Raw genomic sequence first — 16,474 nt, forward strand, 5'->3', positions numbered from 1 at the left:
ATTTTGCACTTAAATAATTCACTTATTGAATCTAAGTGTAAGAATGTGGAGGGAAAAAAAAATCATTACCTTGACATTACTTTTTGCAGATGATCCTTTCAATATTAAGGAGGTTAGAATGGAGAAGACAGACACAGAGTCTATCTCTGGAGTAACCAAAGTCATTCTGGCTTGATGTGATCTGTTCCCCTGACATAGACTTAAAGAATCCAGGTTCACTTGCAAGGTAAAATGAGATATGTGAGGAGGATTTTAGTGGTGATCTCAAAAAAGTAAAGGACAGAAAACATTTATTTCTGGTTAGTATAATTCTATTCAATTAACATAAGTGAACAGAAAATACATTTCAGCCTGATAGCCTTGAAATTCTGAAAATGATACTAGGTGAAATCTCCAGAAGTAACAAGAAGTTGCTGGCATGTCCTGTTTGAACTGTGTTGACTATTGACCTGAATTTATAATACACTTCTTAGATTTATTTATTTACATGTCTTTCCAAGGGAGCAATATTTGTGCTAGATCCAAGACATCACAGGTGTCAACCAGTAAAGCTGGAGAAAGTGAAAAAGTAAGAAAAGTTTCTACACAGAGCCTGGGCTGCAGTCTTTGAAGAAATGGAGAATGTGATGTTTTGTAATTCAGTGTTATGCAATCACAGCATATTGGATAGATGAACTAATAAATTCTTTGTAAATATAATTTCTGGTGAAGTATTTCTTCTCTTGGAGGTACTGATGTTGATTGCTGTGGGTGCTACTGATTGATGACAATAAAGTTGAAGATATGGGCAACTTCAGAAATTTGATTTGAGAGAAATGGGAATCACTATCTTTTCTTGATTATAAATGCATCCTATGACCCTAAATAGATTTCAGCTGCATCCTGAGGAAATTTAAGTTATATATACAATGAAATAAATGATTTCCCTTAGTGAAAAAATTTAAGCCTTGGCTTAATTTTTTCTAAAAACAAGATGAATTCTCATTTGTTTAGGACAATGTTAATTATAGCCTTACCTAAAAGTAGAAGGTAGACATATTATTATTTTATCTTTCTTTCCCTTCTTTTCCTCTATCTTCTCTGCTTCTTCTTTTTCTTCTTCCTCCTCCTCTTTCTCTTCCCCCTCCTCTTTTTTTCCTCCTCTGTGCTTTCTCTCTTCTAGCTTCTCTCCCTCCTTTCTTCTTCCTCCTCCTCCTCCTCTTCTTCCTTTTCCTCCTACTTTCCTCTTTCTCCTCCTCCTGCTTTATGTTTTTTTTTCCTCTTCCTTACATCACCATCACCACCACCACCACCTCTACCTTCATCATCATAGACGGGGAAAGTTAGGAAGATCCAGGTTTAAGTCACTGGCTGTGTCTTTACCTCTAAATATCCTGGACAACTTTTTAAGATTGATGCTGACCTGGTTTAGTAGAGGAGTTTCCTTTTCAGGGAATACTCTAAATGAAGAGTAAATTCAAATGAAGAGTATAATTAATCTCTCTCTCTATATCTCTATCTATGTCTATATCTATCTATATTTCCTCATTAGCATTAAGTTGTCAAATTATGCATGACATTTTCTCAAGGAAGGAAAAAGTGAATTAGACAAAGTGCCATTCCTTGTTTATGCACCAAATGTGATTTTCATTGGGAAAAGCTCCTTTTATGAAGAATGCTATTAATGATCAGCAAGATAGCCAAGTTAATGAAGCACTCTGTATTTTCAGGAAAATGTTCTTAGAATGTTTGAGGTTATTCCAATGAGCTGCAAAAATCCAAGCCATTAAAAAGTGGGCCCAATATTTAAAACCACATCTCTGAATGACCATCATTATTATTTTATGCTTTTTTGTCATCAAAATACCTTATGTAGTATTTACACTCTTTAAGAAAACAGAATATGTGAAAATCCAAATTTACAAAAAGATAGGGGAAAGAATGGTGGTTATTCTCACTATAAACATATTCTTTGTCTTAAAATATATATTCCTATAGATTTCCTTTGCATTCCTAGCCAAATTAAAGTATGATCTGATTTATATATAGCACAATTCTTTAGGTAGCTATCAATTTTAGAGCAATATATACTATATTTTTTCTCAAATTGGCTGGGATTTCAATGACATATTACAACATTGCCCTGATACACAGAAATAGGTCTTCTGTCACAGTTTCCCAGACTAATTTGATTAAGGAATGGTTTTAAATTTGAAATAATAATCACAGAATGCATAAATATAAATATATGGGTTGGGGAGGTTGAAATATGGAAAATCCCGGGGTATGGGGAGGAGATAGGGGAAATTTTGAAACACAAGAAGAAATTGAGGGTATTTTCATAAGAGAAAATAAGTACATTGAATAAGCATTTTAAAAATATAACCCAGAAGAATGTCATTAGCTTGCTTCTATATATAGCTTAAGCAACAATAGGCCTCTGGCAGTGTGAGCTTGTAAGTATGCATGCAAATAGGAACTAGGCTTACTTGAGGCTAGGGACTAGATTGGTCTTCTGGGTAGAGAGGATTTAATACTGCACATTATCTTCCAACTTCCTGATCAGAATACACTTCTATTTTCTGGGAATGTAGTCTCCCAATCCAGCTGCATATCTAGAAATGGCTATGATTTTTAAACAAAAGGCACAAATAAAACTTAAGAGGAAAAAAGGAAGCCCATCCTCACTGAAGGACCAGATGATATCTTAAAATAGCTGCAAGTTTGACATTGCCTACCAAATTTCTTTGATGTGTCCTGACATCCTCATCAATTAATGCTTACTACTTCTTACTGGATACATAACCATTTGCTTTACTGGTTATCTTGGGTCACTCGTAAATGATTAGGACTCTATTTTTAAAAATCTAACAACTGATAATTTTTCTTATGTCTGTTGTTAAATTTGGCTAGTCACTTAAATAGCAAAATTCTTTATGTCATTTTGTGAGAGTATGAGAGAAAATGCACTGGGCGGGAAAACTATATAAGCAAGAAGAACATTTAAGTGTGCAGTTGGGCAGATATGCCCAAACAGATGCTGAATGGTAGGGAATATTTATAAGCCAGGGTGTTATCAGAAGGCCTCACTCTAAAAAGAATAATTCAATGAAAAAGAGCAAGGATGCATTACCAAACACTTTTCCTTTTACACACCTTTAGAAAAAGATAAAGAAAATGGAGCCAGCCAAGCAGCTGTGGTCTGACCAGATAAGACATTTGGGCGGGAAAACTAATGTTTGTTTGTTCTTAAAAACATTTCAAAAGTCTTGAATCAGCTGCTTGGCTGGCATTTGTGGTACTCACACTAAACTGTATTGACCAACTGAAGCAGGATGAATAATGTAAAAAGGGACCAACCTCACCAGGATTTTGAGGAGATGTCTGCGCTTAGCAAGAAAGAAGACAATGTTCCAGGTAAAAAAAAAATGCAGAGATTGTAAAGTGGTGGCAGTTGGATATAGCAGGGATTATATTCACTTCCATGTTCTGTGTGGATCTTGCACAGGCCATGGATGAATATTTACTAATAATTGTGGAAGATAGGATATTAGGCATCCTGTTGTTACTCTCTAGTCCTATGATTCTAAAAGTTGATATAGAACATTTAAATTTACAACCTGAGGAAATGAAAAGAGTTAATAAAAGAATTATTCCTTGAATCTTAGAAAGTAAGTAGAAAATTAAAGCTAAATAACTAAAAAAAATGATGTGTAAATATTAATTATTTAGAACATGGACCTATGTGATATATGTGAGTGAAAAGAGAAGGAATAGAAGAAACAGTTGGACAGAGAAACATATTTGTTCAGGTTATTTTTTGAAACATGATGAAAACAAATCTTAAAAGGTTTTGAGTAAATTGTTTTCTTTTCATTATTATCATGGTTGCCCTTATTATTTATTACTAATTAATAATTCTTCAAGAATACAAGAATTTTATTTTATTTTTTAGCATGTGGGGCATATGTTAAAAAATATTGGGATTTTGTTATTTTAAAACTAGAAATAACTTATGTGGGCACAATGAGTAAACCATGGATCTTGAACAAATTCCATATTCAATATGTAGAAAGTTTGGAAGAAACTGAAGGCCCAAAAGATAACAGGTGAGATCTCTGATCTAAATAATACAAATAATTTAAGAACTCAAGAATAAACTGGACACTAGGAAAAGATAGTTTGTCATTCTACAAATAAAGGAATCATAAAAATCCACCATTTTGTTACATTAGGGAACATAATTTTAGTGGAAAATAACATCCATTGAGTCTTTAAATGCCTTGCTATTTTGGATTTTATATACTATAGGACTATATCTACTTGCTGATTGATATTTCTTTGAAATAGTTGTAAACCTAATTTGTTTGCAAAGATGCATGCAAGTAATGAATTTGTCCACAGAACCTTTATGATGATATAACCATGAAAAAAAATTGGAGCACATGGCTCAGGGGAAAATAAATGACCACTTGTCAGGCATGTAGTAGAGAAGAATTCTACTTCTGATTGGTACTGGGCCAGGGGACCTCTAAAGTTCCTTTTAAACTCTAAGATTTTATGGGTCTCTGATACTCTCTCAAGAAGTTTTATGCTTCCTCAAATTAAGCATTGATTCATTTCCTCATGGAATATAATGGAGATAAGCTATATGCATTCAAAAAGGAATAACCTGGGTTATAATTCATAACTTCAAAATTATTTGATATACATAGAAAATACTATAGAAGTTCAGAGGAAGGAGATATCACTGTTGGCTGGAGGGGCAGCAAAAGAAGGTTTCATGGAAGTGATGGGATTTGAGGTGAACTTTGAAACATGGGTAGGATGTAGATTGGCAGAGAAGACAGGGAGACATTTGATGATGGAAATCAACATGGGCCTAAGGCAGAGAAGTAAAAATGAACAAGGGGCCAATGAATCTATCACACTGGATATAGAGGGAAAAGTTAGAACTAAGGTTGAAAGACAGATGGAGACCAGATTACAGAGTCGTCAAACTCTTCATTTTATATTTTATGAGTGAATTGAACTCAAAGGAAAAAGTGACTTGCTCAAAGTCTCACAGCTAGTTAATGGTAGATCCAAAGAACTAGAACGTAATGAATTAAGGAGGAAATGAGTGGGGAAGATATATATATATAGGCAAGGGTGTAGAGCAGTGGTATGAAACTCAAATAGAAGTGGATTCTTAAGTATTGCATATTATTTAGAAAACCACAATGTAATATTATTTATATAGTATCTTTTTTTCAATTATGTTTTAATTTGATTCAAGCTGCAGTGGAGTTTTGTGGACTACTTGCAGCTGTAAATAGCCAAGTAGCAAATAGCCAAAGTCCTGTCTTGGATCCCTCTGCTAGATGAGTGATATTCAAGAAGTTTGTCAGAGAAAAGAAGGATAGGACAATAGGGTCTGAATGGAGCATGATGTTTAAGTTTGCAGATTAAACTTTCCAAAGGATCTACTCTTCAAAAGAATTGAAGTTTTATATAAAGGTAGCTGTGTTCCTGTGGTCATGGTTCCATGGCATAAACACAAGGCTCATGGTTTTGTGAAGATTCAGTGAAATGTCATTTATTCAAGGAGCTCTTGTGCAGATACAGACATAGACATCTGGAGACTGAGATTTCCTTTGTGCTCAGAATTGCTCCTCTTCACCCTTAGGATGGAAGTAATGTTTGAGGTCAGAACTTGTTGCAAAGTGAAATTTGATCTAGGGGGTAAAGAGAGGAATGGATCCCAATTACTCCCAAATGGAAGGTTTTAGTGCATTCTGAAACTATTGGGTACAGAGATTCTGTCATCCCATTCTTCAGTATGGGCCAATTAAATTTTATTTCCTTTGCTTGATCAAGTTATTTTATTTTGGTCCCACAGAAATCATAGGAACCCGATGTTTGCGGAACCGAGAGCTCCTCAGGAAAAGAAAAGCTGAAGCTCAAGAAAGACAAACACCACAGTTGCTTGGGTAAATTAGTTACAACAGAATATAAGTACATTGTAAAGATGGCACCTGAGGAAATCTAGACAAAAACATGAATGACACTAATTGTTTCTATTTGTATGTAGAGTTCATAAAGTGCTTTCACACAGAGTCATTGCAGTATAGGGAATAACACTGGATTTAGGGACAGCAACACTTGGATTCAAATTCCACCTTGGATGTTTACTAGCTGTGTGATCTTGGACAAGTCAGTTGACCTCTCTGACCTCAGTTTTCTCATTTGGAAAGTGGGGCAGACAGGTGGCACAGTGGATAGAATTCCTTGGCTAGAGTCAGGAAGACTCATCTTCCTGATTCAAATCTGGTCCCAGATACTTATTGTGTGATCCTGGACAAGTCACTTAACTGTTTGACTCAGTTTTCTCATCTTAAAATGAGCTGGAGAAGGAAATGGCAAATCACTTCTGTATCTTTGTCTAGAAACTCCAAATGGGGTCATTAGCATTTTGTAAATGTTAGGGTACCATATAAATATTTCATCATTTAACTTTTATTTATTATTTATATGTTATGTATATAATATATAGATTTATTATTTATATATAACATGTTTATTACTACTGTTATTTTACTTAAAAATAAATTAAAAACCACATGTAGTGGAAAGAGCAAATATTTTCTCGTATGGAAACTGGTATGTGGTTTAGGAGTAAGAACACAGGACTTCAGAGTCAGAAGTCAAATTTCATCCTTTCTTCTTCCTTTTTTTTTGGGAGTGGGGCGGGAAGGCAATCAGTGTCACACAGCTAGTAATGTGTCTCAGGTCACATTTGAACTCAAGTCCTCTTGAAACCAAGGTTGGTGTTCTATCCACTGTGCCACCTAGCTGTTTCCTAATTTTTATTCTTAAAGACTATATGACTATGCATGTTACTCCTCAGGATCTCACTCTCCTCATCTACAAAATGAAGGAGTTGGACAAGATGATCTTTACTTGTCCATTCAGTTCTAAATTCTCTGATTCCCATGTTATAGAAGAACAAATAGATTTTCCTAGTAGTTTAAGTGACTGGTCCACAGCCTAGCAAATACTAAGTGACAGGCCAGATAGAGACCCTGCTTTCTTATTCTTACTGTAATTCTTTTTCACCAGTGGCAGGAGAACAAGAGAACAGACTTTGTAATCTTGGGGTTAATGCATATTTGTTGCTTTCAGAAAACCATGATATCAATTTAAGCTATTTCATTTCAATTTGATAAGCATTAGGGGAAGTTAGGTGGTACTGGATAGAACACTGGCCCTGAAGTCAGGAGGAGCTACATTCAACTTTGACCTCAGACACTTACTAGTTGTGGGATCCTGTACTCAACCCCAATTGCCTCCAAAAATAAAAACAAATTTGATAAGCATTAAACATTTCCCACATTTGAGATACGAGGGATCTCCATTAGTATAGTTTTTATCTCATCAGTTCTTTCATTCTCTGAACTATCCATATCTTTCCATAAATTTTTAGATGATTTCCATAAATTTATAGAGGATCTGCCCAATGCACTGGAAACTCTCCTCTGGTTCTTTTAATATTTCATAGATAACAACATAATATTCAGGCTGTCAATCTTACCAAATAACTGACCTACTTCCATTTTCCATCATATAGATTATTAGTGACAACTTCTAGGACACTTTTTGCATGCAAGTCATTAATGGTAATAGGGAAAAATTTGCTTTTTCAATTTAATTTTTAAAATGTGTGCTATTTCTATTCATTGTCCTTTAGATTACCTATGATTTTGGCTATTCTAATTTGTAGATGCAAAGCATTAATCAGAAAATTCTATTGTTTAAAAAATAAGTTTTTGAGATAGAGGACAACTTGAGATAATTAAAAATGTAGTTTCCAAAATGCAATCCTGCCTACTCTTCTCCTCCTATTCAATTCTGCATCCAGATTATTGTTCATTGTTGTGCCTGGTCAAGATATATGTGCTGATGGACTCACTTGAGGTCTTTAAGCAATCTAGATGACTTCGTGTGTGTGTGTGTGTGTGTACATTTAAATTTTATTTTCAGTTCCAAATTCTCTTCCTTCTCTCTTTCCTTGAGAAGAAAAGAAAAATCCATTACAAATACATATAATCACGTAAAACAAATTTTCACGTTAGCCATGCCCCACTCCTTACTTCATGAAAAAGATAAGAAAAAAGAAAGGAAAAAAAATATGCTTCAAGATGCACTCTGAGTCTTTCAGTTCTCTTTCTGGAGATGGACAGCATGCTTCATCATGAGTCTTTGGGAATTGTAGTTGGTTATTATGTTGATATGTTGATCACAGTGTCTAAGTTTTTCAGAGTTGATTATCTTTACAATATTGTTACTATGTAGATTGTTCTGGTTAGATGAATACTTGCTTGGTTTGTTATGTTATAAGTGTGTTATATGTACTTGTATATGTACATATGTGTATAAACATATTTTTGTTCAGGTATAGGTTGAGCTAGATGGCCTCTGATAATGTTTCAGTTCTGAGATTAATGATTTAACATATTAAAACCTGCACAATACACATATTTTATCCATTTGTTTGTTCCTGTAAAGACTGCTAGAGAATTTTTAAAATAAAAAATTAGAAAATCAATGGCTCAGAATTATACCTTTTCTCAGTAATCTGATATTGTCAAAATGAGGTTTTGTTATTCTGGAGATCTTGAATTAAGGAATTTAGAATAATCTTTCACACAAGTTCAAAAACTTGTCAGTGAATAAAATATTTGCCAGGCTCAAATCATGTACAATAATTTTCATGTGTAATATTTTGACTATATCTAGCATTCAATAAGTATTTGCTGATTTGATGTGAAAATATTTTAAAGAAATAATTTACTAATTCTAAATATTTTAACAATTTAAAATATTTAAACATTTTTAAGTTTTAAATTAAGTTGTCAAAAATCAAAATAACCACAACAAACCTGCCCCTATATTTTTCTATAAATGTTTCTATAATAAATTAGAGGCAGAAAAAAAATAAATTAGAGGTGGCTAAGTGCTGAAGTGGATAGAACATTGGCCCTGGAATCAGGAGGATCTGAGTTTAAATTTGACTTCAGACACTTACTAGCTATGTGACCCTGGACAAGTCACTTCATTCTGGTAAATGTAAAAACATTTTTTTTTTCCAACTGAAAAAATTTTTTAAAAAATTCAGTTCCAAATTTTCTCCCTCCTTCTACCCATCCTCCACTCATTAAGAAGGCAAGGAATATGATTTGGTAAACTTTAAAGTATTGTATGACAGCTAGTATTATACAAATGCCTTCTAAGTCCAATCCTTTACATTTTGTTATTTAGGGTTTTTTTTTTCTTTCTTTTTTTTTAAATTTTAGTTATTTAGTTTAAGCCTGCCTGATTCTTTATGACTCCTTTTGGGGCTTTCTTGGCTGGAATTTGCCATTTCCTTCTCCAGCTCATTTTACAGTTGAGGAAACTGAGGCAAACTAAATTAAGTGACTTACTCATAGTAAATGTCTAAGGCAGATTTGAATTCAGGAAAAGAAGTCTCCTTGACTGCAGGTCTAGCAGTCTTACCTCAGTGCCATCTAGCTGCCCACGCTTTTACATAAGATACCAAAATAGAGAGCTGTTCTAGACTGAGCTGTAAGCCAGATCAAGAGAGTCAAAGCAAAAGCTGGAAATTACATGGGAAGCCAGAAATAAAGATGAAATCATGAGGAAAAATTGGCTGGTAGTCGAAAGCCAGAGAATACACAGAAGTTAAAGTTGGAGATAAAGACAATATTATTGGCTTCTGATCTGCCAAGTAGTTTAGCCAAGGAAGAAATTTTAGGATCTTGAAAGTAAAGCACAATTTGAATCATATAGGAACCTTCTTATTTTCTTCTTGGTATTACTGGACTGATTTTTCAAGAAAAACCCCAAGTCAGAAAAGAAAAAAAACAAGTATTTGTTAAGTACCTATCTTACAAATATTATCTCTTCTGATCTTCAGAACAACCCCAGGAGGTAGGGGCTATCATAAACTGAGGCATATGGAGGATACATGACTTGTCCAGGGCCATACAGCTAGCTAATAGGTATCTAGAGTGGGATTTGAATTCAGGTCTTCCTGACTCCAGGATACACATTCTATCCATTGCACCGCATTGCACTTTAATGGAAGGCTCAAAAGGTGCTATTTCACAGCATCTCATTCCCAATATCTGATCGACCTGAACCTGACCAAGTCATTATTACTAAATTTCTTCTCTCAATACTCTTTTCCTTCCATAGGACAACATAAATGGACATAACAGAATTAGACCTAGAAGTCATCTTGTCTATAGACATAATGGAAAAAGTATTAGATTTATCCCCCCAGATTTGACTCCAAATTTGTGAATCACTGGGCAAATTCACAAAATCCGTTTTTTCTTCTGTTAAGGAGTAGACTAAATTTCTTGCTCTAAACCTAACAATACAGTATAGTATAATACATTTTCCTACCTTCTCACTCCTAAATCCTGGCTGAAATTGTATTCTAATCACCTCTTTGGGTATGCAAACCCTGGGCTCTGACTCTCAACAGGACTGGCTTTAAGCTCAGTTTTTACTCCTATTTAACTGTAGTTATACCAAAACATCTTAAACTATGGGTTGCAACCCTATATGGCAGGGATAGGGAACATCTGGCTGTATAAATTCTGCAAAATCATTTGCTAAGACAATTGACAGTGATGATGAGCTAAAAGATAGGTACTAAAACTACTCCTACTTGAGTTCTATAAATTGATAATTTTGTATGGCCTATGAATGATGTTATAAATATCCAAATGGCCCTTGGCAGAGAAAAAACGTTTCCCCACTTCTGCCATGGGATCATGTAACTGAATGTGGGAATTGCAAAATTATGATTTGTTATCAATAAATGTCTTATTTGTATACCTATTATATATATATATATATTATACCTATATAAAAATTTCTTGGACAGCTTCATTTGGAGAATGGTTGAATAAGTTTTTGTATATGAATGTAATGGGATATTATTGTTCTATAAGAAGTGATGAGCAGGTTGGTTTCAGAAAAGCCTGGAAAAACTGACAAGAACTGATGCCGAGTGAAGTGAGAAAAACTAGAATATTGTACATAGTAGTATCAAGATTATGGGATGAACAATTGTGATGTATTTTGCTCTTCTCAACAATATGGTGATTCAAGGCAATTCTATTAGACTTGGGATGGAAAATGCCATTTGCATTCAGAAAGAGAACTATGTAGTCTGAATATGAATTGAAACATGGTATTTTCAGATTTTTGTTTGTTTTTCTTTCTCATGTTTAAAAGAATCACACATATCTAACATATATTAAATTACTTGCTATCTTGGGAGGGAGTGCTAAGGAAGAGGAGAAATAGAGTGCTAAGGGAGAGGAGAAAAATTCAGAACAAAAAGTCTTACAAAAATGAATGTTGAAAAGTATATTTAGAAAAATAAAATATTATTGAAATTTAAAAAAAAAATTTCTCAGGTAAAAAAAGGGGCAAGAGTAGAAAAAGTTTAAGAAGCCTCAAGTTACACTATAATGCTATATATTTATATGTATACTGAATCTTCTTGTTCTTGAATCTTCTTTTGTTATCCTAACAGATCACAAAATCAAAGCAAACGACAAAGAACAGCAAAAAGCCGAGGCCAACCACAAACTAAAGAAGCAAAGAAGGAGCCTTCCCTACAAGTTGTGAGTGTGGAACAGGAAGAAAAAGCAAAGAAAGAACTACCATGTCTACAGCAACAGGAGTCACTGGTGACTGCCACCAAGGACTTTGACTCTACAGAAAACCAAGAAGCAACTGTGATAGAACAAGTCCCTAAAACATATCAACATGAAGCTATGCCGCAAAACTACACAACAGAAACATACCAAGAAACTTCTGAGTCTAAAGATCTCTCTCCTAAAACATGCCAGGAAACAGCTGTATCTGAAAACCATACATCTACAGCATACCAAGAAACCACTGTATTTAAAGAGATGCCTCCTACAACATGCCAAGAAGCAGTTGAACCTGTATCTTTCTCTCTTAAAAGGTATCAAGAAAAATCTCTTTCTAAAGATTGCCCTCCAAAAATAAGACAAGAAACAGTCATCACTGGAAATTCTGAACCTAAGGGATGCCAAGAAGCAGCTGTAGCTGAAGAGCTTTTTCCTGAAACATGCCAGGAAACAGCTTTGCCTGAAAAGCATACCTCTACAACATACCAAGAAACCACTGGGTTTAAAGAACTGTCTCCTAACACATGCCAAGAAACAGATGTATGTGAATCTTTCTCTCCTAAAAGATATCAAGAAAAACCTCTTCCTAAAGAATGCTCTCCAAAAATACATCAAGAAACAGCTATCCCTCAAAACTCTGCACCTACAAGATTCCAAGAAACAATTGTCCCTGGAGAGCTTTCTCCTAAACCGTGTCAAGAAATAGATGTGTCTGCAAAAAGCACCCTTGAAACCTACCAAGAAGCCTCTGCACTAGAAGGTCTTTCTCCTCAAAAAAGCCAAGAAGTAGCTGTGCCTGAAAAGCATACCTCTACAACATACCAAGAAACCACTGGGTTTAAATCACCATCTCCTAAAACATACCAAGGAACAGTTGTATGTGAATCTTTCTCTCCTAAAAGATATCAAGAAACAGATGTTTTTAAAGATTGCTTTCCAAAAATACATCAAAAAACAGCTATCACTGAAAATACTCTTGACACATACCAAGAAATGGATGTGCCTGAAGATCTCTCTCCCAGACCGTTCCAAGAAAGAATGAGAACTGAAAATTCTTCACTGAAAAGATGCCAGGAAACAGCCACTTGTGAAGCATTTTCTTCTAAAACATGCCAAGAGATAGCTGTGCCTGAAAAAAACACCCTAAAAACTTGCCAAGAGATAGTTGTACCTGGATCTTTCTCTTCTAAAAGATACCAAGAAACAGCTGTTCCTAAAGATTGCTCTCTGAAAACACACCAAGAAACAGCTATCACTGAAAACTATGCACCCAAGAGAAGCCAAGAAACAGCTATTCCTGGAGAAGTTTCTCCAAAAACATACCGGGAAACAGCTGTATCTGAAAAATACACCCTTAAAACATACCAAGAAACAGCTGTGCCAGAAAAACATACCTCTATAACATGTCAAGAAGCAGTTGTGCCTAAAGATTGCTCTCCTGAGACATGCCAGGAAAGAGCAATGTCTGAAAAAGATGTTCCTAAAATGTATCAAGGAACAACTGTGTGTGAAAGTAGCTTCCCTAAATCATTCCAGGAAATAGAGGTACTGGAAGAACATACCTCTAGCACACACCAAGAAACAGCTGTGCCCAAAGATCTTCCTCCTAAAACACACCAGGAAAGAGTTATGCCTGAAAAATATACCCCTAAAGCCTACCAAGAAATAGCCGGACATGAAGTTTTTTATACTAAAACATGCCAGGAAAAAAATGTATTTGAAAAGCAGGCCCTTAAGATGTCTCAAGAAAGGATTGTGCCTGAAGATCCTTTGCTTAAAAAATGCCAAGAAAGAAATGGAATTAAAGAGTATCCTTTGGAAACATACCAAGATACCAAGATGGCCAAAGATCTCACGCCTAATATCAGCCAGAAAATATCTGTGTTTGAAAAATATGTCCCTAAAACATACCAAGAAGCAGATATGCCTAAGACTCTTTTGGCTAAAATATGTCACAAGACAGCTGGTCCTGAAGAACGTCATACTGAAACATGCCTCCCAAATGATATACCTGAAGTTCAGGATCCTGGAACACATGGAGAAACTGCTACAGCAATCATTTGCCTTCCAAGTAGGCTTCCCTTTTCCATTAAAATGTTCAAATAAAAGTGAAAGTTTTCATTTAGTAACTAGTTGGATTTAAAATATTCAAATACTATTGAATCCTGGGCAAGTTTCTTAATAATAATAATAATAATAGCAGCTAAGTACCAGACATTGTGCTAAGTACTTTATGATTATTATCTATTTAATCCTCACAAAAACCCCAGGAAGCAGGCACTATTATTATTTCCACTTTATAGATGAGAAAACTGAGGCAAATATAAGTTAAATGACTTGCCCAGGATCATATAACTAGTATATGATCCGAGGCCAGATTTGAACTCAAATCTCTCAGGTCTCCAGGCCCAAATCTCTAACCATTCTATCACCTGTGCAGAACAGTTAAGCTAAAGATTCTCAAATGTCCCTTTCACTAGAGTATTTATGACCCTCAGATACACTGATTTGGTTTATTTTACAACTAAGGTTGAACCCCTTATCTCAAGAGCTGAAATCAGCCAATGAACACTGGATTTGTGGTTTCAGTTTGAGGAAATAAAAAAAAAAAGAAAAGAAAAGAAAACTTGAAACACTTTCTTAGCCAATGAAGAGATAGGAATCTAGCAGAAATGATACTTAAAATAAAAACAATAAAAATTAACCAGAGTGATTAAGGAAAAGTGCATTTAATTTTCTTATAAATTCTTGAGTGTCTTGGATTTTTTTGAACATAACTGAATTCCTTCCTAATGACTGGTGTTCTCAAAGTGCTTTGTGGCCATCATTCTGAACATAAGTTCTATTCCTTCAATACTGTAGGAAGAAGTAGAATATTTAGATGAATTTTTATTGGCCCTATGCTATTTCTTGGACTTTTAAACCCTTGGTAATGACTCATTTCTTTGTCATTTAGCTCCTTTTAAAAGGAGAATTCAACAAAACATTGTGATAGGGAATTTTGCTTAATTGGGTGTTAATTTTGAAGTTTTAACATATTTTAATGAATATTCCCTCACCTTCCAAAAAGCATTTAGGAAAACAAAACTAGAGTCAATTAAAATCAAGATAATAATTAATTTCTAATTATTTAGATTCTGGAATTTTATTGCAAACCACTTATGTCTATTTTATTTCGTTTTACAGAGTTGAAAAAAATAACAAAAGCAGAGGAACCAGAAAAGCCTGCAATTCTGAATCTTTCCCAGGAGGATAATGCAGAGATTGATTACTACAGATTTCAACAACTACCTCAACCATAATAGTTTTAAACTAAAGATATAGTATTCTAATGTTTTAAATGCACAATTTCTCTAAGTGCAATAAAGTATAGATCTCTATGATATTCAATAATAATTTAATTCAAGGGTATTTTCCTATTTGCACTCTATATTTAACAAATCTAAAGACCTGTCTTCAGCTATGGTGACTCATTTGTGTGTGCTGGGGAATTAGGGATAGTTTGGAGCAGATTGGATAAGGGTGGGAGGAAAAGGGAGGAAAAATATCTGAGGACTATCCTTTTGTCCCTCAGAAAACAAAATTGTTTTAATTAATTCTTGATATTAAGAGATTAGGAACCAGGAACATTTCAAACCTTTCTTTGGCAGTTTCTCATTTTCTAGTAAACTTAATTCAAATATTAACATAGTAATAATTTCATTATTTTGCTTAGGCTTTTTAAAAAGTTGGTTGTCTTATTAGTGTAGCAGTTTTACTTACTACTGTAGGATCCTCAAAAACCTACCTGATGTGTGCATAATAGCTAATTTTTGTGTGTTTTGGTTTGATCTATTTTTAACTAAATAAAAATTTTATGTATATAATCTTTGCATTAAGAGACTTTTCCTTATGTTAAGCAATAGGATACACTTTGTAGGACTCTTCACTCCTCTGGCTTCTTGCTTGGATCCTGATAAACTAGGAATTTGAGTGTCTAGCACACTACTCCAACCAAACACATAGATTTGAAATCTCAAAACATGAAGAGTTTTATTTACAGGTTAATGAAACCAAGACATCTGAGCCCACAGAAGGAAGATTCACCAGTATAATTTTAGTTATTTAAAATATTGTGTCCCAAAAGTCTCAGTGTAATTTTATGAGCATTAAAGGTAAAAACTGCATTCAGACTTTTGAGACACTCTGTAGAGATGGTTGGAATTTGCTTTTCTACGTTGGCATTCCACTCCATATCATTTTTGCTTGCCCAGAATTGCTTATATCTTTTCCCTTAAACTCTCTCTCCTGCCTTCCCTAGTTAAAAGAAGCCAATGCTGTCCTCCCAGTCACTCAGTGTCACTTTCTAGGAATCATCCTGGATCCCCCCTGCAGCCCCTCCCCAAGAGTCATACAAGCTGTTGCCCAGGCTGGGGTGGGGAGGTGGGGTTGATTTCCACCTTCTCTGGTGGAGACCTCCTTCTCTGACACTGTCCCCACTCAGGGCCATGTGCTGGTCACTTCACACTTTGATGGTTGCAGGAGCACACCAGGGGATCCTACTGTCTCAACGCTCTCCCTATCTCCTCCATTCAGTCCCCAAAGATCTGATCGTGCACATGCACAGAGTCTTTCTTAATTTAGCCTCTGCCAGGATGATTCATTCCCAGGTTGCCCTCTGATACCTTCCCAGTCTTCTTATGCCTTCCCTTTGGCTGTTCCAAAAACAAGACCCTCCATCTCTTGCAGCTTTGCATTTTCTCCAGCTGTCTTCTATACCTGGAACACTCTCTTCT

At 34.9% G+C, this 16,474-nt stretch overlaps 1 protein-coding gene across 1 annotated transcript; it reads left to right on the forward strand.

Moving 5' to 3' along the window:
- Positions 1-3,236: 3,236 nt before the first annotated feature.
- Positions 3,237-15,560, forward strand: HEMGN (hemogen). Its single transcript, XM_003760665.3, has 4 exons — positions 3,237-3,396; positions 5,861-5,951; positions 11,576-13,770; positions 14,886-15,560. Exons 1-4 carry the CDS (start codon positions 3,315-3,317, stop codon positions 14,999-15,001), a joined length of 2,484 nt encoding a protein of 827 aa, XP_003760713.3. The 5' UTR covers positions 3,237-3,314; the 3' UTR covers positions 15,002-15,560.
- Positions 15,561-16,474: the final 914 nt, after the last annotated feature.

The sequence above is a fragment of the Sarcophilus harrisii genome, chromosome 1, assembly GCF_902635505.1.
Source record: "Sarcophilus harrisii chromosome 1, mSarHar1.11, whole genome shotgun sequence".
In the NCBI taxonomy this organism is placed as follows: Eukaryota; Metazoa; Chordata; class Mammalia; order Dasyuromorphia; family Dasyuridae; genus Sarcophilus; species Sarcophilus harrisii.

Excerpts from the sequence above, each read along its gene's own strand:
- HEMGN (XM_003760665.3), top strand. The coding sequence starts at position 3,315 with ATGAATAATGTAAAAAGGGACCAACCTCACCAGGATTTTGAGGAGATG. Across the intron at positions 3,397-5,860 it reads GAAAGAAGACAATGTTCCAG|AAATCATAGGAACCCGATGT; the intron begins GTAAAAAAAAAA and ends TTGGTCCCACAG. Across the intron at positions 5,952-11,575 it reads CAAACACCACAGTTGCTTGG|ATCACAAAATCAAAGCAAAC; the intron begins GTAAATTAGTTA and ends TTATCCTAACAG.